The 26,798-nt window shown below is 36.5% G+C and overlaps 1 protein-coding gene across 1 annotated transcript in view; it reads left to right on the top strand.

Moving 5' to 3' along the window:
• LOC139152193 (uncharacterized) overlaps positions 1-15,104 on the top strand; it is a 79,009-nt gene extending 63,905 nt beyond the window's left edge. The window contains exon 3 of the mRNA XM_070725329.1: positions 14,414-15,104. Coding sequence (XP_070581430.1) covers positions 14,414-14,579 — 166 coding nt within the window. The 3' untranslated portion in view covers positions 14,580-15,104. The remainder of the gene's footprint in view (positions 1-14,413) is intronic.
• The last annotated feature ends 11,694 nt before the right edge of the window (positions 15,105-26,798 follow it).

The raw sequence follows: 26,798 nt of genomic DNA, 5'->3' as shown, positions 1-26,798 counted from the left end.
GTATACATAAATGGTATACGTTCCACTGGCGGCCTCAGTGACAGCGGGAACACTAGCCCTGGCGATTAGCTGTAGCGGAACACACAGCATCGTACGCAGGTCTACGCGAACACTTGAATACCGCAACAGATACCCTTCACATCTTCAACATTCAAGCAACATCGGCCGAAGTTTCGGCTTCTTTTGGCCCCAAGACATTTCGACACCCCCGTTACGATTTATTTTTTCCCTTCAAACTTATAAGTAACTGACAGACCAGTCATTTTCATAAGCGTGACCTTTGCGTTCTGACCAGTATGACTTTTACAGTGCTGTTTAGGGGGCGTTTAGGCGCCGCTTTTCAAACTTTGACAGTGTCGGCGGCTATTGCTATTGAAAATGATATGAAACTCTTTTCTCACGGTTTTTCACCATGCTCTCACAAACTTTAAAGCATGTGAATGCTGACACTATACTTCTCAGTGTTTTGATTTGTAACATTTGGCACGAGTTCCCCAACCAGGTAGTGCCGAAACGTCTTTGGTCGCGTTGCCTAAACGTCTTGGCGTCGGAAATTGTGCGGCCGAAACGACTTTCTGCCAAAAGGTCTAGAAACCCGACATTGTCCGTTCGATGAGAATACTGAGTGAGTTGAACAATTTATGAATAAAAATGAAATATCAGAAACCGCGGCACTTGAACTACTTGGGATTAGAAAATACAAGGTGGAAACAAATTGCATGGGCTTCAAGACATCGACAGGAAATTTTCCCAAGGCAAAATACGTAGCGATGCAGAAATCACACGCCACAAAACAATAGCTGCTTTGGTTTGCAGACGTTTTGGCACAATGGCAGTGAACTGATAATGTCGAAGTCGTTTCAATCCCGCGGTCCCGTTTTTCCTTGTCCCATTTTGTTACCGACCTTGACAAGGTAAAAACATACGTCGACTAACAAATGTTCATCGTACACCGGACGAATGTGAATCAAATGATTTTATGGGAATGAACACGACAACATTGTTATCAGTTATCATGGCAGTAGCCAAAATGCTGCAGGACCGAAGACAAATTTCAATATGAATTTGACCGTCACAACGTAATAACGTAATCGCCCTGAGTTTTCATCATTGGTCGGTAAACCATTGAATGAGACGCTTACGGGCTAACTACTTGACGTGTATGACGCTGGACGAGCGGTCTATCGCATGCAACTTGCGTTTGATGAAATGACGTACTTTTCTCTATGTTCATGTTTTCTCAACTTCTCTCCTTTGACTTTTATGCCGCCGACAGGCGATTGGCTCATTTTAGCATAAATGACTCCAGAAACGGTCTCTCACTCACAGAAATGCTGTACAGAGTGAGGACGAACTATTGTCTCAGAAATGCTCGTAGTTTGATTAGTGTTAATCGGTTTTCAAGGCGCGTGAAGATCTAAAAAATGGCTGCTCACCAGAATCCTCGGTTACTCTAACCGTAATGGATCACAGCATGGAGCTGTTCTTTTTATCTCCATGATCACATACACCGCAAATGTACATCCACATACAAACGCAGATATTTCTGTTGTCAGCCAATATATTGTTTTCCCTATATCACTCATCGGGCTCGCTTTCATTCCGCAGCCGTGAGTCGTTTCCGAGGTGGAATCAAATGCTGCCATAAACTTACACTATAGTGTACGCTTGTCATGGAGGTAATTAGTCCAAGCGCTCGTGTAGACGGCATCGAGATGCCGTAGCAGTTCCGACAGTTAGGTCGAACAGTTAATACTCTATTTAAAACCTTACACTAATCAGTCAACAGATTATGCATAATCCCTTCCCTGGCACTCCCCAAGTTTATTTACTCATCAGCTACTGTGTAGATTGCGCTCTAAAAAGAGTACAACGCTCCCAAAATTCACCCTTTTTAGCCTCATTTCGACCGTTGACACTGATTTCAATGAGTGAATATACTGTTGAAGTTGAACACTTTGATTTCACTATCTGGTTTTAGTGTTTTGTCGGTTGAGTACATTGTTTATTGCCATTCAAAAGGAAAAACCCGAACCAATTTACTAAATCGCCTTTTTCTCAGTTCGGCATTTTGTCACATTGCAGCACGTTCAAAAGAGTTTAACTCGAGAACGCGTGAACGGAAGTTCACCAGATTTTCACAGACGTTTTTCAAGTAGGCTGTCTCCAAAACCATGTCTCAGTTTTTTTATGAAGATTTTTAAAGTTGAGATATTGCTGCTTAATTAAGCGGCATTGTAAGACTAATCGGTGGATAAACTTTGACTCAACGATGTAAAAAAACTAAGGCCTTTTTCAAAAATCTGAGACACGGTTTTGTAGCCAGTATTCTGAAGACCAATTGCCCATTAAAACCTAAACAATAGCCCCTCTCCGCTCAGACTTAAACTTTTTTACGTGAGACCACCCATTTTCTTTACACTTTCACTAAGATCTTCAAAAAATTCATCGCACACTAATTTTCCTCGATAAAACAAAAAATTCATAGAAATAGCTTTCAGGTGATATATAATACTTGGGTAAAAGTACACATCTTGATGGCAAAATTCATGTTTGAAAATAGGTCGTCGCAAAGGTGGAAAGCTACCTTAATTGTAAGATTTGTACGGCAGGATTTGTAAATAAAATTTGTTTTTATGATTTTACATGGGTTTACATATCAAAAATTATTAAAAATTCTTTCAAATTCAAAATGTGATTTTTCAAAAAGTACTTTAAATACAGGAAAATTGTGCCATACAAATCTTATCTGTAACCTTGTTAATAGGCTGTAAAAATTTCCATGTCCATATCTCATTTCAAAGGTTGGATTAAATTGGTATAAAATTATGTAGGAAAACTGTTATTCTGTCAAAAATGTTGAAAACAAGCCATATTTGCACCCTCTTTTGAAGTCACAGAGCAGTTTTTTTGGTTAATCTCACTTTTGACACCTCTTTGACACTCAAAGAATCTAAATATGCATTTACAATAGCAGTCATGCATTCTGAATGCAAGCACTGCCTTGTCAAACTTTCCTGAAAAACAGTAAAAAATGACTTTCCCTTTTCAAACATTTTATTAAAAGCTAGGGGACCTCTACCATAGTTAATACACTAAGGACTCCCCAACTTCCTCTTATTTGGTCAGTTTTTTCAGAAGTTTCAACGGGCTATAACTCTGCAATGCCTATGACCCCAAATGTCTATTTTTTTTTATTCCACAGAGAATGTAAACTACTTTTATGTTTTAATAGTTTTATTAGCTCACATTTGGTTTTACCAATGTGAGTTTATCGTATAGGCTGAAGTCGATGGCGTCTGTATGTATGTGTGTATGTATGTATGTATGTATGTATGTATGTATGTATGTACGTACAGTATGTCTGTCAACATCAAAAACACACAAACCGCTGCACGTTTCAGCTTGGTATTTGGTGTGTGGATGCATCCTGGGCTATAGATGGGATTTTGTTCAAATGAAGTCTGCATTGCCAAAATTATGCAAATGAGCTTACAAAATGTGAAAATGGTCAAGAATTAATAACTCAAGAACCGCTGTTTTGATTGCTTTGAAAATTTGTGTGCAAGTACCTTAGGTGAACCTTATACAGTTTTATGAATATTGTGAAGATATCTTTAATTTTGTATTTTTGCTGAATTTTTTTGTGATTTTTCTCATTTTCAGTAAAAATTCTTCTCTGAAACCGCCAACCCAATCGCTCTCAAATTTTGGTTGTCTCTTTGCAAGGGTGTTACTCTTCTAATTTGTTGAAATTATGACAAAATTGGGAAAATTACTATTTTTGAGCAATTTTGTCATTTTTGGTCAGAAAATCTTAAACAGTATTTCCTTTTTAAAACCCTTGGACAGACAGCTTTCATATTTGGTACACAGACGTACAGAGATGACAATAGTTAGATATCTGGAAATTGTCCTGAAATATAAAATTTGTATTTTTTAGCTACTATAGACTATAGTCTATAGAAGCTATTGGGATGGGTATCCGTCCGGCGTCCGTCGTCAGTCTGTATGTATGTATGTATGTATGTATGTATGTATGTATGTATGTCCGTTTGTGAGGCGTCCGTCCACTCAAATATCTTGAGAACCGCAGTACTTACTGATTTGATATTTGTTATGTAGATGAAAAATATGATTTTGAGAAACTATTTTTTTAGCTCCCATAGCCATATGTATATATGGCAATGGAAGCTATTCTTATAGGCTAGGAAAATGTCTGTATGTATGTATGTCTGTATGTCTGTATGTCTGTCCGTCAACATCAAAAACTCCAAAACCGCTGCACATTTCATCTTGATATTTGGTGTGTACATGGATGATGGGCTGTAGATGAGATTTTGTTCAAATGAAGTTGTCATTGCCAAAAATATGCAAATAAGTGCCAAAAAAGGCGTTTTTGGTAAAAAATCTCCTTCTTCATAACCGCTGGTCAGACAGCTTTGATATTTGCTATACAGGTCCCTAGGGATAACCCAACTTGGATTTGTTCAAATTGTGATGAAATATGCAAATCTGTATTTTAAGGAATTTTTTTGTCATTTTTGTCAAAAATTTATTTCATCAAAAGCGCTTGTCTGACAGCTTTGATATTTGGTATACAGGTCCCTAGGGATAGCCCAACTTTGATTTGTTCAAATTGTGATGAAATAAGCAAATCTGTATTTAAAGGAATTTTTTTGTCATTTTTGGTCAAAAATTTATTTCATCAAAACCGCTCGTCTGACAGCTTGATATTTGGTATACAGGTCCCTAGGGATAGCCCAACTTGGATTTGTTCAAATTGTAATGAAATAAGCCAATCTGTATTTTTAAGGAATTTTTTTGTCATTTTTGGTCAAAAATTTATTTCATCAAAACCGCTCGTCTGACAGCTTTGATATTTGGTGTACAGGTCCCTAGGGATAGCCCAACTTGGATTTGTTCAAATTGTGATGAAATAAGGAAATCTGTATTTTTAAGGAATTTTTTTTGTCATTTTTGGTCAAAAATTTATTTCGTCAAAACCGCTCGTCTGACAGCTTTGATATTTGGTATACAGGTTCCTACAGATAAACTAAATATGATATACAGAATATATGATGAAATCTGCAATTTTGTATTTTTGGTGCAATTTTTGCCATTTTTGGTCAAAAAATGTGTTTCTCAAAACTACTTGTCTGATGCCTTTGATATTTGGTATACAGGTTCCTGGGGGTTCTCTTAGTGTGATATAGTGAAATTTGATGAAATCTTCAATTTTTGTATTTTTTGGTCAGTTTTTGCCGTTTTTGGTCAAAATATTTGTTTCTCAAAAGTTACTCATGTGATAGCTTTGATATTTGGTATACATTTTTATACATAATTATGATGAAATCATCACTTTTGTATTTTTGCAGCTAATTTTGCCATTTTAGGTCAGGCCATCCTGAAATGAGCTATCAAAGATCTCAACCTTTTTCATCAATACATATGTCACAAAACGTTGCTCTCTTCATAACACAGCAGAGCTCTATCGACCATTGGGTCGTTTGTTAGCTCTCATAGCCATATGTATATATGTTTACAAGTTTACATTTTATTGAAAATCTCAATAGCCACTGAGTAGATTAGATGAAAAATTAGCATGTAAGTACTTTGGGCTGACCTGAAATGATTGTGCACATCTTGGGTCAGTATCTTGGACTTGCTATTTTTCATGAATTGTTTTGTAATTTTCTCCCATTTTTGGTCAAAAAATCTTCTTCTCTGAAACCACAAGTCTGATTGATTTGAAACTTGGTATGGAAGTGCATAGGAGTGACCTTTCTCAAATCTGGGCAAATCGTGGTGAAATTTGCATATTTGCATTTTTTGGCTATTTTTTTCAGTTTTGATCAAAAATTTTTTTTAACTCTGAAACCACACGTCCGATTGAGTTGAAACTTAGTGTAGAGGTTTTTACGGGTGAGGTCAGTAAAATTTGATCAAATTCTAGTGAAATTTGTATAATTTTATTTTATTTGGGGAATTGTTTCTATTTGTGAAAAAAAAATCTTTTAGCTTGATTTTAGCTTGTTTTGATAACTATATGGGAGCGACCAGTGACATTGTCACTATTTTTTAATTTTTTGATATTGTTGAAAATAGGCAAATTAATGCCAAAAAAGGTGTTTTTGGTAAAAAATCTTCTTCTTCATAACCGCTGGTCAGACAGCTTTGTTATTTGGTATACAGGTCCCTAGGGATAACCCAACTTAGATATGTTCAAATTGTGATGAAATATGCAAATGTGTATTTTTAAGGAATTTTTTTGTCATTTTTGGTCAAAGTTTGACTTACATTTTATGTAATTCTTGTACTGTATAAACCCTATCAATTCACCTAGAAAAAATGATTAATATGATTTTAAATAATTGAATTAATTAGGAAATCATCAAAGCCAAAATAATTTTAGTGTGGAATTATCAGAAAGTTCAACTTTTTTTGACAGTTCATAGTGAATTGAGGATTAAAACATGTAAAGGCAACTTTCCTGAATCCCAACTTGATATATTCTGAACCACCATTTATGTTATCTAAAAGAAATTTCTCATAATAGTTTGTCATGATAGGGTGGTCAAATAAATAGAGATAGAGAAAGTTCTAATTTCCATTTATGGTTGACTTGGTAAGGATAAATAAGATTACTTTTTGAGGAAAAAAATAGAGTGGTCAATTGAAAGAGTGGTCAAAGTGATAGGGTTTTTATGGTAAAGCTGGGCTGTAAGATTCCTCATGTGCTATTTATAGCAATTATGCAATCTGTGTAAACAGTGCAATGAAAGTGTAACATGATTCCTTATAATGCTTTTGATGACCTTGAACTTCTTAAGTTTCAAACATTTGTCTCTTCAGTGTGCTTTCTCTGAGTACGTACAGTCTCAACTTATTCAACAGAACTCACTTACAATGTTAATCACAGATATCCACCTTCTTCATCAATACATGTGTCACAAAAGGTTATTCTCTACATAACACAGCAGAGCTCTGTCAACTGTTGAGTCGCTTGTTTTTTCAAAACCGCTGGTCAGACAGCTTTAATATTTGGTTTACAAGTCCCTAGGATGACCTAAGTGAGATAATTTCATACAGTCAGGAAATACTTAATTTTGTATCCATGTCTATAGTAGCTTCAGGGACTTTGGCCCTATGTTTAAGACAATATTGTCATTTTTGGTCAAGAAAACTTTATCTCAACAATACTTGTTTGATAGCTTTGTAATTTGGTATAAAGTCCCTTGTTTGATAGCTTTGTAATTTGGTATAAAGTCCCGAAAGATGTTATTAGATAAATTTTCTGCTCAAAGTGTTGGGAAACCCCAAAATTTGTATATTTTAGGTACTTTTCTCAGTTTGTGACCTTAAATGACCTACACCAACCCAGGATATGTTGTGAGACAATTTTGAAGGCTGTGAACATAATTTTGTCATATTTGGTATCAATTTGTAGGAAAATTTGATCCAGAAAACAAAGCTGAGGTGATTTTTTTTCATTTTGGACCAATTTTTGCAACTTTTCTATGTAAGACATACCAGAACTGATGAGAAATTTGGATCCAGGATAATTCCAGATGTTGTAATCACCGCCCACGTGGAAGGCATTTCACTATCTGTAACTACCTTAAGTGCTCTTTACATTAGAATGATAACACTCATGGCATTAATTAAAAAATCTCCAAGGTTGTAAATGTACTTCCTGTCATTTGGTCTTATGTAATACCAAGGGGTGGAACATTTGATATTCAGGAGGGGGTAGGGTCTAGAAGATTGATGATGTAGCATTACTTTTTTTACCAGTTCCCTTGTGCATTTTTTGCCCACTCCCACCTTTTCTTTTTATCAAGCCTTCTCTGTTTTTTGTTGTTGACATTTGCTTATGTATTTAGGATCTGCTTCTCCCATTGCCATAGAAGTTGATATGCATAGCATGTTTCCTAAAGATGACCTCCAGTACCTAAGTTGGAGACCTTATTAGCTACTATAGACTATAGTCTATAGAAGCTATTGGGATGGGTATCCGTCCGGCGTCCGTCGTCAGTCTGTATGTATGTATGTATGTATGTATGTATGTATGTATGTCCGTTTGTGAGGCGTCCGTCCACTCAAATATCTTGAGAACCGCAGTACTTACTGATTTGATATTTGTTGTGTAGATGAAAAATATGATTTTGAGAAACTATTTTTTTAATTTTTTGATATTGTTGAAAATAGGCAAATTAATGCCAAAAAAAGGCGTTTTTGGTAAAAAATCTTCTTCTTCATAACCGCTGGTCAGACAGCTTTGTTATTTGGTATACAGGTCCCTAGGGATAACCCAACTTAGATTTGTTCAAATTTTGATGAAATATGCAAAGGTGTATTTTTAAGGAATTTTTTTGTCATTTTTGGTCAAAATTTGACTTACATTGTATGTAATTCTTGTACTGTATAAACCCTATCAATTCATCCAGAAAAAAATAATTAATATGATTTTAAATAATTGAATTAATGGGAAATCATCAAAGCAAAAATAATTTTAGTGTAGAATTATCAGAAAGTTCAACTTTTTTGACAGTTCATAGTGAAATGCCTACCGTCTTGGAGGATTAAAACATGTAAAGGCAACTTTCCTGAATCCCAACTTTGACATATTCTGAACCGTCATTTATTGTGCCCTGTATGTTATCTAAAAGAAATTGCTCATAATAGTTTGTCATGATAGGGTGGTCAAATAAATAGAGATAGAGAAAGTTCTAATTTCCATTTATGGTTGACTTGGTAAGGATAAAATAAAATTACTCTTTGAGGAAAAAAATAGAGTGGTCAATTAAAAGAGTGGTCAAAGTGATAGGGTTTTTATGGTAAAGCTGGGCTGTAAGATTCCTCATGTGCTATTTATAGCAATTATGCAATCTGTGTAAACAGTGCAATGAAAGTGTTACATGATTCCTTATAATGCTTTTGATGACCTTGAACTTCTTAAGTTTCAAACATTTGTCTCTTCAGTGTGCTTTCTCTGAGTAAGTACAGTCTCACACTTATTCAACAGAACTTATACTTACAATGTTAATTTGAAAGTTAAAATGTGCTTTGTTAATAGGATGGAAATACTGATAAAGATAACGAGCTTAAGATTCTTTATAACCTGACAGATACATACATGCTGTTTTTTATGACGTAAATCTTGATTTAAGCAAGTCTTGTTTACTTTAATTAGAATGTAATTAATTCTCGTTTATTAGCTACTATAGACTAATATAGTCTATAAAAGCTATTGTGATGGGTATCCGTCCGGCGTGCACCGTCAGTCTGTATTTATGTATGTATATATGTATGTATGTATGTATGTATGTATGTATGTCCGTTTGTTAGGCGTCCGTCCACTCAAATATCTTGACAACTGCAGTACTTACTGATTTGATATTTGTTGTGTGGATAAAATATATGATTTTGAGAAACTACTTTTATTTATTTTTTGATATTGTTAAAAATATGCAAATTAGCACCAAAAAAAGGCGTTTTTGGTAAAAAATCTCCTTCTTCATAACAGCTGGTGAGACAGCTTTGTTATTTGGTATACAGGTCCCTAGGGATAACCAAACTTAGATTTGTTAAAATTGTGATGAAATATGCAAATCTGTATTTTTACGGAATTTTTTTCCCCATTTTTGGTGAGGCCATCCTGAAATGAGCTATCAAAGATATCCACCTTCTTCTTCAATACATGTGTCACAAAAGGTTATTCTCTACATAACGCAGCAGAGCTCTGTCAACTGTTGAGTCGCTTGTTTTTTCAAAACCGCTGGTCAGACAGCTTTAATATTTGGTTTACAAGTCCCTAGGATGACCTTAGTGAGATAATTTCATACAGTCATGTATCCATGTCTATAGTAGCTTCAGGGACTTTGGCCCTATGTTTTGCTTTTGTCATTCTGTCTTGTTTTTCCTGGTTTAAATATTTCTCGAATGGACCAATTCAAACCGAATGTGAGCACATAGTGTCCTTGACGGTATTTTTGAAGTTTATAACTGACGCTCTAGCCTTTACCGCTACCTTAATGACCACATTTCCCTGCCCCATCAAGACTAATATTCCTTTACAAGTGGGGACTCTGTCATTGTCAATGACTTGTTTTTCACAATATGATCATAGATGGGCACCTGATGGCATTTCGCCTACTGTATTTTATGGCTAAAGCTAGTAAATGTTTTGACTAATGTCAACTTTGCACATGGACAACACACTGTATCTTTTATTTGCACATAAAATATTTCAACCATATGATCCAATATGGCTGCCAGATGACTTTGATTCATTTTGTTAATGGTGTTTCAGTCCCAGTGGACAAAGTCTTGGGACTTGTTGTTTTTAGAGTGAAGGTACAAAGTACTGCATCAAACTTTATGAAATATTGTACGGTGATAATCTGTCAGTGTTAGGATGGGATGCAAAAATGTTTCGCAGCATCCTTTCGATCAAGTACTAATTGATTTACTAATTCTTTTAATGACCTTTGTAATTAGTATGGCGGCTTACATTGGTTTTATGTTTTTACCACCATGGAACTCATTCTATGCTATTAAGCCCTATCTGTATCGCAGTATTTATAGTCCCCGTGCGCTGCGCGCATGGGGACTAGTAGATTAAGTCCCGTCGGTGCATCTGTCTCCAATGATATCTCGGTCATTTTTAAAGCGATTTTAGAACAACTTGGCCTTAGTATAGTACCCTATGACCATTCAATGCACGCCACTTTTTTTTCACCAAAACATCAAATTTGACCAACAAATATTCACTTTTTTTGGCTATTCAGAGCTACATCCTTTGAATCTGAATCCAAAATTATCCTTGACATCTGGTATTCAAGTTGTATTTTCTGAATCCGAATCCAAAGTCATGTCCATCCCTTATCTGTAACCAGCCATTTCTCAGTCATTTGTAAAGCGATTTATACACGCCTGTTGTCTTTACAAAATACCCAATTTGGCTACCAAGGATTCACAATTTGGGCTATTACAAACTACAACCCCGTAATCAGAATCTAAAATTACCCTTGCAGTGTTCGCGCTACCGCTCGCCAGACGGCAAATGACTCATTGGCGACTCAGACTGTCAAAGCATTCCCCAGACGGGCGACTCGCAATTTGTAACGTTGGTTCACTATGTTCTACCATAGACAGTCTCGATTCTATGTTTTATGACCATGGTCCTCCAATATTCTGTTGCATTGTGGTAATTATTTCACTTCTTTGGGAGTCTTTTGCCATAACTTTGTAATCAAGCGGGTTTTTAGCTCATATTTGGTTTTATATATAAATACCAAAAAGAGCTTATATGATGAGTCTGAGTGGCGTCTGTATGTTTGTATATTTGTGGGTATGTATGTGCGGATGTATGTCCGTCACACACAAAGGCTCCCATACCGCCAAAGCTACCGTCTCAGTATTTGGTGTACAGGTAGATGTAGGGGTTGAGATGTGAAGTTGTTCAAATGAACACATCAGTGTCAAAAATGTGCAAATGAGGTCAGAAAAGGGGGAAATACTGCAAGTGTGCAGGAGTGGTGGCAGTGAACTGAATCAGCCCACACATCTGAATAAGAGGATTTTGACCTTTAACCTATTTGTATGCAGGGTACCTATTATGTTTGGGAGTGGTAGCAGTAACTGAAACAGCTATTGGTCATTTCCTGTCATTATTTATGAACTGTGACATATTAACAGATCTGCTGAAACCATGGATGTCCATTTTTGTACATCCATGGTAGAAAGATTCTCTGTTATGCATGTTGCTAAAGTTGACCTTCAGTACCTAAAGTTTCAGACCTTATTTACTTTTGTCATTCTTAATTTTCTGGTTTAAATATTTCTTGTTGTTTTTCTGGTTGTACTGTGCAGAAATTGTCATAACATCAACGTATAATTTTCCTGCACTGAACAGATAGAAATAACACTTATTGTTGATCTTTGGTATGTACCAATTCTGATCAAATTTGAGCGACACCGTATAATTGCGGTATTTTTATTTGAGTAAGATGTGTCAAAAATGCGTTTGCATAAATTTACCACGGAGTCCGTACAGCTGAAGTACAGTGAGTCGAACTTGCTGACAGTTTTTTCCATTGAAGTTGGGGGTTAAATTTCCTAAGATGCGCATGCTCAGTTACCTAAAAACAATAAGCTGGGGTCTTCAGCATTAACGTCTCTCAGATGTTGATCTGCCGTAGCGTACAGTGTAGCGGCCATGTGCAGGTTCCATGCCGTTACGTACGTTCCTTAGCAGTACAAAGACTTCATGTTAAATGAAAAAAACTTTTACTACAGACTAAGAGTATTCCAAGGCTAGACAAATAAGCAGACTGCGGTCAAAATCCATTTGGACTTCAGGAATGCCACTCGACAGACTCTTGATGTTCACTCAGGCCATAAACAGTTAGCCACCAGTGACATCAAATAACAAATACACGTAAGTGTATTGTGTGTACGTTTACGTGAGAATTTCCTGCCTGTCTAGAACCGGACCTTGTCCTTGCAGAATTTGCAGTTAAGGATTAGCACAACGCTTTGTGATGTGTAGATACAATGTTGCTCGGAAAGTTATGGTCTAATCATAGAGAGGGACAGTGATGAATCAAAGTCACTTTTAGTTTTCAGTTTTGCTTCATAATGCAGGGTTCCTCTGTATAACTGTGACTTTACTCAAATGTGGTACCCAATCGCAAAATAATCAAATAAAGTCAACAGCTACTGTTGCCATGATTGTAAATGTGGAACAAGAACGGTTTGATATTACAATTTGACAACAGAATTCAACTTGACAGATGTAATTTTCAAGAACATTTAACATCTTCAAAGATGGTTCGGTTTTATATGATTATGCTTAGCTGTGATATCGCAGCGGTACTTGTGTCGTGTATTGAACACGCTCGGGTCATTGGGGCCATCTCCACAGTTCCGCTGCGAGCCAACACATGGGCTTTTTTGGCAGTTTACTAAAATACCAACTGGTGCTGTAGATTTGGCTCGCAAAAATAATAAAATAGATAAAGCTTTGAATAAATCAAATTATGCGTACTGTAACACTGACTATCTACGACGACTCTTCTTCTACTGCTAACGAACTGACTGTGACAACATGTATTTTCGACCATTTTTCAGTGAGTCGTCGATGGTTCCTGCTCGAATTTGAACTTTTGACCTCCAACATATTCAGTGCATTGTACACGTGATTGGGCAAACATCACAGAAACTGTCGGCGGCTCACGGGAAAATTGTGGAAAATACGTGTTCCTATCGTCAAGGAAGTTAGCAGGCGTACAGAATGAGTCTTAGATAGTCAATTACAAAGATAATACAAGTTTATTTATTCAAAGGCTAATATAGTTCATTATTTTGCGAGCTAAATCTACGACACTGGTCGGTGTCATAGTAAACTGCCAACGCAGCCCATAGTTTGGCTGGCAGTGGGACTGTAGCGATGACCCCAATGACCCGAGCGCATTCGATACTCGCCACAAGTACCGCTGCGATATCACAAGCTAGATTATGCTTTGACGTTAATTTTGCCAATTCCAATTCAACTCCGGGCACAACTTCAAATATGGCATTGATTTTTGTCTCTGTCGCCATAAATCAAGTGCCCCAAAGATCAAGAGGTTGCCCGGTACGAACACCTATCATACCTACAAAATATTACCTATAGATCAAATGAAATTATGGTCAGCCATGGGAAAATTATTTTGAATATATGATCATACAATTAATGCTGTGGCCCTGATGGCAAAATATACCTCACAGGCTACTTGTTGAAGCAAAGTTCATGCATGTATGTTTCCAATCATTGCTTATTGCTCAAAAAATCATTGAATTTAGAACAAAATGGCAGCCACAAAATGTTGCCAAATAAATGCGGAACTGATGATGAAGCTACTGAATTCGGGTTCGTTCTAGAATATGGAACATTTTCAACACAAAGATGGAACAAGGAATGTTCTGGAATGAAAATCATGTTGTCTTCTCGCTAGATTAATAATGAGACTTCATGATACTTAAATTGCCAATACGTGTATTTGTTCATTGTTTGTCGGCTCTAACTATTTTATCGATTATCACCAAATAAAACAAGTGAGCTATTTCTGCCATATTTGGTTTGGCCATCCTAAAATGAGCTATATAAGATTACCGCCTTCTTCATGAACACATGTGCCACAAATAGTTATTCTCAATATAACACAGTGAAGTTATATCAGCTGGTAGGTGGCTTGTTGCTCTTGAGTGTCAATTTGCTAAATATTTGTGAGTGCAAAGTATTGGTCAGGGAGAATCATGCCATCTGTGAATTTATGTGTACCAGCACCAGTTTTGAAGGCCAACCTTGGTATGTGCCTGTATAATCTTTGATTTTACAAATATCTTTATTTTTCAATTTCAACAGGGCTCCAGATACAGCTAATGTGAAAAAGAAAATGGTCTTTTCATCCAGTAAAGATGCCTTAATAAAGAAACTAAATGGTATTCAACATATAGTTCAAGCCTCAGATAAAGATGAGTTAGACTACGAGGAAATCAAGGACAAGATATCCAAAGGAGGAACAAATTAGTGAACCAGAACAAGTCGGATCATGAAAATGAGCAATTTTTACATATTTTATAGAAACAAGGATGAAGCTGTGTAATCTCTTTATAACCTTAAATACCTAGATTAAACAAATACCTAGATTAAACAAAATGTAGTACTCTGTGATATTTTGTGATCAGCATTACTTCACAAAATTGAGGACAGTGTCAGCTTCTCATTTGCATACCAATTTTCGTATGTCTCTCGCTGTCCATGATGAACTAAGATATATTCTCTAAAGGGTACCAGCTTTTGAAATTCACATAAAGCCCTGAAGTGTGTGTCAGTGATGTATTTTTTAACTATTAACCTCAAAATGAAACAAAAGCTTTGTCAAACAAAATTGATGATCAGTTGCAAAGTACATAAAAAGTGCATTATTGGTCAATTGATGTATCCTGTCCACAGCTGTTACTCAGACATACTGTGTGGACTGGGTTCTGTGCTTGTGTGTGTCTGTTCATCTTGAGCTGTTTCTCTGACATAAATAGACTAATTTTGTCTCACACTTTGTTAGTGTATTTGTATCTCATTATTGGTATATGTTTGTATGCCAAATAGAGCATATATTGCAAGTCTGTGGTGTCTGTATGCATGTTCACATCAAACCTTGAAAAAAATGCAGTACTTGCCAATTTCTAGAATTTGGTAAACAAGTGCACCCAGGGATGGAGACGTGAATTTGTTCCCTAATGTGATTTAAGGGAGTTTCCCTCTTTGCCACAACTTGTTTTTGAACATGCATTTAGCAGTCGTCATGTATTTGTACCAAAGTGTTTGTGGCCTTTTCCACACCCTGTTTAGCATGAGGACCACAATTTCGTTAAAGCAATAAAACTGCTCTTTTGACTGTGAAAGGCCTCCAGTGGAGGAAAAAATCAAGTATGCTCCTTGTCATAGGGTATGTTGCACACAAAAAAATTCTGGTATCTGAACCTCAACTCTACTAGCTATGCAGCTGAACAGTTATTGTTGGAGGCCGGATATTGCATGGTAACAATGGACACCAGTGGACCTCTTTCCAAAACAAGTATGCAATTCTCTGCTCATCATCCGCTCACATGGTTTCAACTACAGTATCCCATTTCGGAGAGCATCAAGCAGCCCAGACAAGAGACATTGGTCAGCGAAAATGCACATTGCTATGGGCAAAATGGAATGATTTTAATTGTGTCTTTACTTCTAGCCCCTAGAAGTCATCACAAGATGAAGACTTTGTAAATTACGATCAGTCTTTGGACTGAGCGCGATTCCAATTATCACAATACTGCAAAGCATGCCTGCTCTAAGGATGTAGTGTCATGGCAGCCAAGAGCCAAGTGTACGTGTGAAAATTAGTTTTATCTTTTTCCATGTCTGGAGAGCCGATGACAGGTTTTGTTTACACTGTGAAGATCACTTAAATATATGAATAAAAGAAAAAAAGGAACTTCTTGAAGGATCACACTAAGAATGAAAAACAGGGAGTTACCTTTGACCCCTCAATGCTAGCATTCTGAGACATATAAAGACTTTGAGTTTTTGTGCATTTTCATCCAAACTAGATTTTGACAAGAAATGTCCTTCTTTACATTGTACACCACTAATTCCATGGGGAACAGCCATATTTGGTGACAAGTAACCCATTAACGTAATTGAAGGTTCCAAAACGCATATGCTTTTTGGTGAATTTTGTGACAAATTGCATCAGTTTACCATGTTGTACTTTGAGAAATCCTGACAAATATTTGAACATGAGGGTTTCTTTACATCATTTATCATCTGTAAAAAACTCAATTGTACTAAAGAACATTGAATCCGTAAATTTTGCAAAAATTGCCAAGGTTTTCTGAACATACAGTTTTCGGGTGAAAATACACTGAATGTTTGATTAGTCCCCGCGGACGAAGTCCGGCAGGGACTTATTGATTGGGACCCGTCTGTGCGTCCGTCCGTCCGTCATCAACAGCTTCTCAGACACTGCTGAACCAATTTCGTTCAAACTCAGCACAAAGGCATAGCACTATGACCTACAGATGCACGTCGATTTATTTTGTGATACGATCCAATATGGCCGCGAGGCGGCCATTTTGTTGCAATTTTTCATGTCTTTGGACCATAACTCAAACATCCTTGAACAGATTCTGTTCAAACTTGGCACAAAGGCATAACACTATGGCTTTTATATCCATGTTAAATTATATCACGATACAATCCAATATGGGCGCGAGGCGGCCATTTTGTTGCGATTTTTCATGTCTTTGGACCATAACTCAGACATCCTTGAACATATTCTGTTCAACCTTGGCACAAAGGCATAACACTATGGCCTACATGTGCATGTCAAATTATTTTGCGATACGATCCAACATGGCCGCGAGGCGGCCATTTTGTTTGCGATTTTTTCATGTCTTTGAACCATAACTCAAATATCCTTGAACCGATTCTGTTCAAACTTTGCACAAAGGCATAACACTATGGCCTACATATGCTTGTCAAATTATATTGCGATACGATCCAATATGGGCGTGAGGCGGCCATTTTGTTGGGATCTTTCATGTTTTTGGATCATAACTCAGACATCCTTGAAGAGATTCTGTTAAAACTTGGCACAAAGGCATAACACTATGGCCTTCGTGTGCATGTAAAATTATTTTGCGATACGATCCAATATGGGCGTGAGGCAGCCATTTTGTTGCGATTTTTCATGTCTTTGGACCATAACTCAGACATCCTTGAACCGATTCTGTTCAAATTTGGCACAAAAGCAAACATTATGTCCTTCATATGAACGCACTTTATTTCATGATATGATCCAATATGGCCGACAGGCGTCCATTTTTTTGTGATTTTCTCATGTCTCTGAACCATAACTCAAACATCCTTGAACTGATTTTGTTCAAACTTGGCACAAAGGCAAAGCACTATGGCATACATATGCATGTATCAATTAACCTTGCGATAGGATCCAATATGGCTGCAGAACTGCCATTTTGTTGGAATTTTGCATGTCTTTGAAGCATAATTCAAAGGTCATTAAACCCATTTTGTCCAAACTTGGCACAAAGATCAAGCACTATGGCACACATACATGTATACATGTCAATTTACTTCGTGACATGTTCCAATATGGCTGCCAGATTGTCATTTTTGGATTTTTATGTCTTTGAGGCTTAATCATATGCAAATATTCCTTATCCAATGTTGTTGAGACTTGGTACAAAGATAAAGTACTATGGCATACTTATGCATGTCTACAAATTTTGTGCTACGATCCATATGGTCAAGAGACAGCCATTTGATTTCAATTTTAAAACATAGGTCACTGTCCTTCAATGGACTGATTTTGTTTAAACGTGATATGGCTGCATTCTTGTGCACATTATTTGTTTTATTATATGATCCAAAATGGCTGATTACAACAACATACCCGATCCCATACCATTTCGAAAATTCCACCAAACCATGTGTATAGTATGTGCTGTCATGACACTAGAGGCAGTGAGGGCATCGTTATGTGTGATGTAATCAAAAGTTCCTTTAGTGGTCAACACCGGCAGAGATGAGTCTTTTATGGAACGTTCCTCAGATTACTTTATTATGCAAGTCACAGGCCTGATGCACCCGTTGCATCAATGTCATTCAACAGCTACCTAGACACCAAAGATTATGACAAAATGGACAAGCGGGGACTGTGTCATCAATGATGACTTGTTTTTTGTGCATTTTCAGCCAATGCCTAAAAACTACTCTAACTCAAATTTCTGAGATATAAATATCTTTATTCACACTAACTCAATCTCTGCATAAGCATGGCAAATAAAAAATAACAGTCGCATGAAAAGGAGTGAAAAAGGGATTTTTTAGCTCATATTTGGTATGTATATAAATACCAAAAAGAGCTTACCGTAATCAGTCCATCAATTCGACCAGAAAAATATAAATATGACTCATGAAAAGAAACTGAGAGAAGAAAAATAAAATTATGGAAACCCGGCTGGTCGAACTGATATGGTATTTTTTTCAATGGTCATAAATGTGCATGTACGTACATTCAGCGTGTAGTTTCGGTGACATTTATTATAAACTTTGACTGTTCAAGATAAAACAGAATAAAATACGTGAGTATCCAATACCTTAGAAGGTCCAGGCTCCAGATTTTATCTTTAGAAATACACGATGTTGACAGAAAAACACTTGTACATGAATTGACAACATCGCTTATGCAGGCCGCCATGTTTACTTGCATATTCATACCATAGAGGGTGCTAGATATATGGAAAATGAACGTTGCTAGTTTTGAAACTGGACGCCCGAACTCTGAGCAAAGGGGAACTTTCTTAATATCAGGAGAAGATGCTGATGCAGGAAGATGGTAACAGAAAAATAAAGCCAATAAATGAAAAATATAACATGCATTAAACTTGGGTTGCATGAAAGTTAGGAATAGTCAAGTTGCAGGTCTATGACTGGAGGGGGTGTCTCAGGCAAAATTAATTGAGCATGGATCACCAAACTTTTTTGCAATGAAATTTTTATGGTTTACAGACACAGCTATTGTATTTTTTATCTCATTTCCAAGTTGCATTTATCTTGATGATATTGAAAATGCTATAAAAGTTTATCATAACTTTAATTCTTTCAGAATTTTGTTTTGTTAGTCTGGTGGCACACAGTACAATAAATTACCCACAATACTCTTTGATTTGTATCCTTGAAGGTTACTTTTCTAAAAACTTTTTCAGTTCTGCATGTAAGCACTAGTGTGAATATCTAGTAAAAGTACGTCTAGATATTTCAGTGAAAGTTTGAAAATAACCACTAGACAACCATAAAAGTCACATTCTGCAGGTACTACAAATGCCATACTTTTTAGGTAGCAAGTTATAACGAACTGAAGGGGTCATTCTCTGAGAAAACTTAGCATGCAAATTTCTTTTGTCACTTCCATTGCAAAAAATCAATATCCTTTTGTTTCATAAAACAGGTGCAACTAGTCTCCCTACTTTCCATCACATTATTCTGTATGGCTGAGGACAATCTCTGGCAAATTTCACAAAAATGCTATCTCTCAATTATGCATAATTTTCCAAAATTTTTTAAAATGAGAAAAGGGGTTGATATTCTATTGACAATGAGAAATAAGAAAATTATGATTATCAGAACTATGTTGCCAGAATTTTGAAATATGGACCGAATGTTCTGTGTACAGAAGAAATTTGCTTCAGTTCAGTGAGTGATCTCCGTGTGTACAGATCATGGAGAATTGTGGGTAGCCTCACTTACTGTGACTCTGGTATCTCCGAGGATACAAATCGCAATGAATTATGGGAAATCTACAGTACTGTGTGGCAGGTCTTGAGTGTCTCCCTTGGCAGAATTTATAATGCACCCCACCACCAAACTTTACAGAAATGGACATTTTTAGCTCATATTTGGTTTTATTATTGTTTACGGACACTGCTATTGTTTTTTAGCTCCCATAGCCATATGTATATATGGCAATGGAAGCTATTCTTATAGGCTAGGGAAATGTCTGTATGTCTGTATGTCTGTCCGTCAACATCAAAAACTCCAAAACCGCTGCATATTTCTTCTTGATATTTGGTGTGTACATGGATGATGGGCTGTAGATGAGATTTTGTTCAAATGAAGTTGTCATTGCCAAAAATATGCAAATTAGTGCCAAAAAAGGCGTTTTTGGTAAAAAATGTCAACCGCTGGTCAGACAACTTTGATATTTGGTATACAGGTCTCTAGGGATAACCCAACTTGGATTTGTTCAAATTGTGATGAAATAAGCAAATCTGTGTTTTTAAGGAATTTTTTTGTCATTTTTGGTCAAAATTTATTTCATCAAAAGCGCTTGTCTGACAGCTTTGATGTTTGGTATACAGGTCCCTAGGGATAACCCAATTTGGATTTGTTAAATTGTAATGAAATAAGCAAATCTGTATTTTTAAGGAATTTTTTTGTCATTTTTGGTCAAAAATTTATTTCATCAAAAGCGCTTGTCTGACAGCTTTGATATTTGGTATACAGGTCCCTAGGGATAGCCCAACTTGGATTTGTTCAAATTGTGATGAAATAAGCAAATCTGTATTTTTAAGGAATTTTTTTGTCATTTTTGGTCAAAATTTATTTCATCAAAAGCGCTCGTCTGACAGCTTTGATATTTGGTATACAGGTTCCTACAGATAAACTGAATATGATATACGGAATATATGATGAAATCTGCAATTTTGTATTTTTGGTGCAATTTTTGCCATTTTTGGTCAAAAAATGTGTTTCTCAAAACTACTTGTCTGATGCCTTTGATATTTGGTATACAGGTTCCTGGGGGTTCTCTTAGTGTGATATAGTGAAATTTGATGAAATCTTCAATTTTTGTATTTTTGGGTCAGTTTTGCCGTTTTTGGTCAAAATATTTGTTTCTCAAAAGTTACTCATGTGATAGCTTTGATATTTGGTATACATTTTTATACATAATTATGATAAAATCATCAATTTTGTATTTTTGCAGCTAATTTTGCCATTTTAGGTCAGGCCATCCTGAAATGAGCTATCAAAGATCTCAACCTTCTTCATCAAAAAGTTGCTCTCTACATAACACAGCAGAGCTCTGTCGACCATTGGGTCACTTGTTAGCTCTTATAGCCGTATGTATATATGTTTACTAGTTTACATTTTATTGAAAATCTCAATAGCCACTGAGCAGATTAGATGAAAAATTAGCATGTAAGTACTTTGGGCTGACCTGAAATGATTGTGCACATCTTGGGTCAGTATCTTGGACTTGCTATTTTTCATGAATTTTTTTGTAATTTTCTCCCATTTTTGGTCAAAAAATCTTCTTCTCTGAAACCACAAGTCTGATTGATTTGAAACTTGGTATGGAAGTGCATAGGAGTGACCTTTCCCAAATCTGGGCAAATCGTGGTGAACTTTGCACATTTGCATTTTTTGGCTATTTTTTTCATTTTTGATCAAAAATTTTTTTTTAACTCTGAAACCACACGTCTGATTGAGTTGAAACTTAGTGTAGAGGTTTTTACGGGTGACGTCAGTAAGATTTGATCAAATTCTGGTGAAATTTGCATAATTTTATTTTATTGGGGGAATTGTTTCTATTTGTGATAAAAAAATCTTTTAGCTTGATTTTAGCTTGTTTTGATAACTATATGGGAGCGACCAGTGACATTGTCACTATTTTTGTATCTCTTTTTCAAGTGGCATTTATAATCATAATATTTACTATGTTTTTACGACTTATCCGGATACCAAACTTGCTAATTACCCAGCAACTTCGCTGATGATATTGAGACTTTGATTGGTAATTACCAAAGCACTTTCGTAATTCACCTCAAACTTGATACTTGATCTGGCTGCATGAGTGCTCCATTGGGTACACAATGTGTATACAAAGTCACTGATAAGTATCATACTAGTGCCATAAACTAATTTGTAACCAGGGGTTGGCACTCCACTGAACAGCATTCCTCAGTGAAACCAACATATGTACAAGTGTGCTGTTCATCCGTGTTAGATGTAAAACTCAACTACGGAGAGGTTAGGAGAGTATAATGGATCGTTAGAGTTTGTTGAATTACTTTTCAGAGCAGAAAAACTATTACTTACATTAAAACAAGGGGACATTGGAATTCCTGTTACAGTATTGAGGAAAATCCTACGTTATCCAGTTTATTTATAATCCTATGATCCTCTGTCTCCGTCACCTAAATGGAATAGTCCCACTCCGCGCATCCGCCATTGGTTTTCCTCCTCTAAAACCTGCAGTTTCATTCGTTTGAAGCAATTATCCTTTCATCTGTGAAGAGTTTTTACCGGTGAATATTACAACTTTCACTGCCAGTTGTTGTTTTCTTAAAGCCGCAATTTTCAATCCCAGGTTCTCGCATTAGTGAAGTTCTCCTCCCAGTCAAACGCTTGGCCAGTGCGATGTTTGATTTCTATAACATTGATTACACAAACTGATCTCAACCTTTTGTCTCATTTTGCTAATCCTGCAAACAGAGTTTATGCAAGCTTTTGGCTGACGGTCGGTTCAAATTACCAACAGTCATTGATTCCCCACCACAAATGCTTGAATTTCCTAAAAAATTGTCTTCCAGACACCTTAGACTTTGAATATAACCACACAGTTCGATCAGCAGCATCTTCGCGCTGACCGCTTGGCAGATGTCTCTGTGTTTTGCGGCCGGGGAAACTAAAAGTGGCATTTTCTGGAGCGTGTGCCCGCGTGTTGCCTGTTTGGTGTTCACTTAAACAATGAAGGCCGCCATACCTTGGCGTCCTTTTAAAGGGAGGCTCCGCCTTTAAGATGCAAACCATTTGATGAGGTACACTGTGTTGCTTTTACGTGCAGGCAATGCAGGTGCCACTTCACAGTTCACACTGTGCTGTTGATCGGCAAAGTATCTTTGTCTCACATTTTTTTAGCTCCGCTGTCAGCGACGCGGAGCTTATCAAATAGGTTGATTTTCCGTCGTCGTCCGTCAAGAATTGCCTTCTCCTCTGAAACCACAAGTCCAATTGCTTTGAAATTTTATATGCACTTCACTTGGGGTGACCTCACTTAAGTTTGTTCAAATTGTGGTGATATTTGCATATTTGTATTTTTGGGGCATTTTTTGGTGTTTTGGGTAAAAAAATCTTCTTCTCTGAAACCGCTTGTCCGATTGCTTTTAAATTTGATATGCAGTTTACTGAGGGTGACTTCAGTCAGATTTGTTCAAATTGTGGTGAAATTTGCATATTTGTATTTTTAGGGCAATTTTTGTCATTTTTGGTAAAAAATCTTTAAAAATCTACTTCTTCAAAACTACAAGTCAGATAGCTTTGATATTTGGGACATATGTCCCTAGGAATGATCTATTTCAGATTTGTTCAAATTGTGCAGAAATCTGCAAATTTGCATTTTTAAGGCAATTTTTGCCATTTTTGGTCAAAAAATGTTTTTTAGTCCCCACGGACACCGTCCGGGGGGACTTATAGGTTTGGTCATGTCCGTGCGTGTGTGCGTCCGTGCGTGCGTGCGTGCGTGCGTGTGTGCGTCCGTCTGTCCGTTCACGCAGATATCTCAGAGATGCAAGAAGCGATTTCATTCAAACTTGGTACAAGGATTACTTCATATGTCATACAGATGCACGTCGATTTGTTTTGTGATACGATCCAATATGGCCGCCAGGCGGCCATTTTATTACGATTTTTTCATGTACAGAGCCATAACTCAGACATGTTTCAACCGATTTTATTCAAAGTTGGTACAAGGACATTGACCAATGTCATAGATATGCACGTCATTTTGTTTTGTGATACGATCCAATATGGCCGCCAGGCGGCCATTTTATACGATTTTTTCATGTACAGAGCCATAACTCAGACATGTTTCAACCGATTTTATTCAAAGTTGGTACAAGGACATTGACCAATGTCATAGATATACACGTCAATTTGTTTTGTGATACGATCCAATATGGCCGCCAGGCGGCCATTTTATTACGATTTTTTCATGTACAGAGCCATAACTCAGACATGTTTCAACCGATTTTATTCAAAGTTGGTACAAGGAGATTGACTAATGTCATACATATGCATGTCAATTTGTTATGTGATACGATCCAATATGGCTGCCTTGCGGCCATTTTATTACGATTTTTTCCTGTCGAGGGCCATAATACTCTAAGGCATATCTTAACTGATTTTATTCAAAGTTGGTACAAGGACATTAACCAATGTCATACATATGTATGTGAATTTGTTTCTTGATATGATCCAATATGGCTGCATGGCAGCCATTTTGTTACAATTTTTTCGTGTCCTTAGCCAAAACTTGGGCATGTCTCAATTAATGAAGAGGACTCTATCCTCTTAGGACATGTAATCAAAGTACCCATTAACAAGTGGGGACTGTGTCATCAACGATGACTTGTTTCAAAAAGTACTGGTCAGATAGTTTTATAATTTGGTATACAGGTTCCTATAGATGATCTTACTAATATGTATTGAATTTTTGATGAAATCTGTAATTTTGTATTTTTTGGGCAATTTTTGCCATTTTTGGTCAAAAATGTGTATTTCCAAAACTGCTCATCTGATAGATTTGAAATTTGGTTTACAGGTTCCTACAGTTGAACTTAATGATATTTATTGAAATTATGATCAAATCTGCAATTTTGTAATTTTGGGTTAATTTTTTCCATTTTTGGTCAAAAAATGTGTATTTCCAAAACTACTCGTCTGATAGCTTTGCAATTTGGTATACAGGTTCCTACAGATCACCTTAATGATATTTATTGAAATTATGATGAAATCTGCAATTTTGTAATTTTGGGGCAATTTTTGCCATTTTTGGTCAAAAAGTGTCTTTCTCAAAAAGTACTGTTCTGATAGCTTTGAAATTTGGTATACAGGTTTCTACAGATGAGCTAAGTAATATATATTGAATTTCTGATGAAATCTGTAATTTTGTATTTTTGGGACAATGTTGCCATTTTTGGTCAGAAAGTTTCAGTCTTAAAATACTACTCATTGGATAGCTTTGGTTGACATGTTCTTAGGGATGATCCGATGTGATATATTCAAAGTATGATGAAATTGTGTATTTTTGCAGCTTATTTTAGCCACTTTTTTCTGGCCATTGCATTGAGCTATCAAAGATTTCCACCTTCTTCATCAACATGTGTCAAAAATAGTTACTCTCTACATAAACACAGCGGAGCTATATCGGCCGCTAGGTCGCTTGTTTTATTTCAGGGTATGATTCATGTGAAAATTTTACCAAATGTCACTGATGGGATTGTGTTTTCAATTTCATTTAATGCAGGGATATAAAATACTGTGTCAGTTTAGCTTGGAATCGTTGCTGAGTTTTGCTGCCTTTTGGCAATGGTTGTCTATCAGCATAAATGTGATCGAGGAATGCCAGTGCATGGAGATACAGAGATTGAAAATCTTTTCTGTTTTCTAGCTTCCTTTACAATTCTTCAGGTGTATGTCGAATTAGGAAAGTGATTGAAAGTTTGAGTGGTGTTCAATAATTGTGCCTAAATCAGCACGAATTGTATTTAAGTAGGACTGTTCATGATGTCCATTGAAGTTACCGAAATATTTTTGGTGCAGTGGGCAGGTTTACTGCATTGCAAGTTGTATTTGTCCTGTGCCATATTCATCACTTTGTTCAGCAATTTTTTGTATGAGTAGGGGGCCTACACTGTTGAACACTTCGAGTGCAAACTCATGTCTCAAATTGGTTTATGCTATCACTGTATGCACACTGTAGATGTCGGCGTCTGTGTTTACACTTTGCCTCCCATGGAGTTACTGCAGCCAGATCAGGTATCAAGTTTGAGGTGAATTACCAAAGTGCTTTGGTAATTACTGATCAAAGTCTCAATATCATCAGCGAAGTTGCTGGGTAATTAGCAAGTTTGGTGTCCGGATAAGTTGTAAAACCACAGTAAAATGCTATGAAAGTTTATCAAAAATATTTGAAAATTATTTGAAGATTTTACTTACATTAAAATTGAGTTAAAAAGTCACGATATTTATTTTTCAACCAAAATTGCAACAATTATGCTCCAGATTTTAGAAATGGGAGAGGGTAATTTATAATTATTGATAGTTTCTACTAGTGTCAATTTTCTCAAACTCTGCTAAATAATAGCTCTTTTTGTGAAACTAAACCACATTTTTTTAAATAGGTCACCGAGCTTGATTTTTCACAATTTTGCAAAATGTAACCAGAATTCATAGGTTCTGGCAATCAACCATGCTCTCCCGGATTCGTCGCACGAGGGCGCTCTTCAAATGCTGCTTACCTGCAGTGTGGTCATGATTCAGGCCTATTCTACCTGTAAACTTTAATGAGCGGGAAATGACAAAGCAAAGACTTTCAGGTTCTACTTTTTAGAGTCTGTATACTAATATAGCATACAAAAAATCACGTAATATTTATTGCCGTGACGCTTATCGATGGGGATTAGGTTGACTTCGCTGCAGGCTAATAAGTTGTCACACACTACACTCAGTGTGACAGTTTTCGGACGACCTCAGTTTTTGGACACTTAGTGACATGTTGTTAGTTACACTCACTTCGCTCCGTATCGATAGTGTTTTACAGATCATGTGACCTCATATTAAGTCAGGTGACACTGTTGTCCCGTTTTCAACAGTTTTTTTTTGTAGAAGCTATTGAGTTCGC

Source organism: Ptychodera flava, chromosome 15, assembly GCF_041260155.1.
Source record: "Ptychodera flava strain L36383 chromosome 15, AS_Pfla_20210202, whole genome shotgun sequence".
NCBI classification, from domain to species: Eukaryota; Metazoa; Hemichordata; class Enteropneusta; family Ptychoderidae; genus Ptychodera; species Ptychodera flava.
Note: the sequence above shows the minus strand (reverse complement) of the source record. Positions and strands in the feature narration are given on the sequence as shown.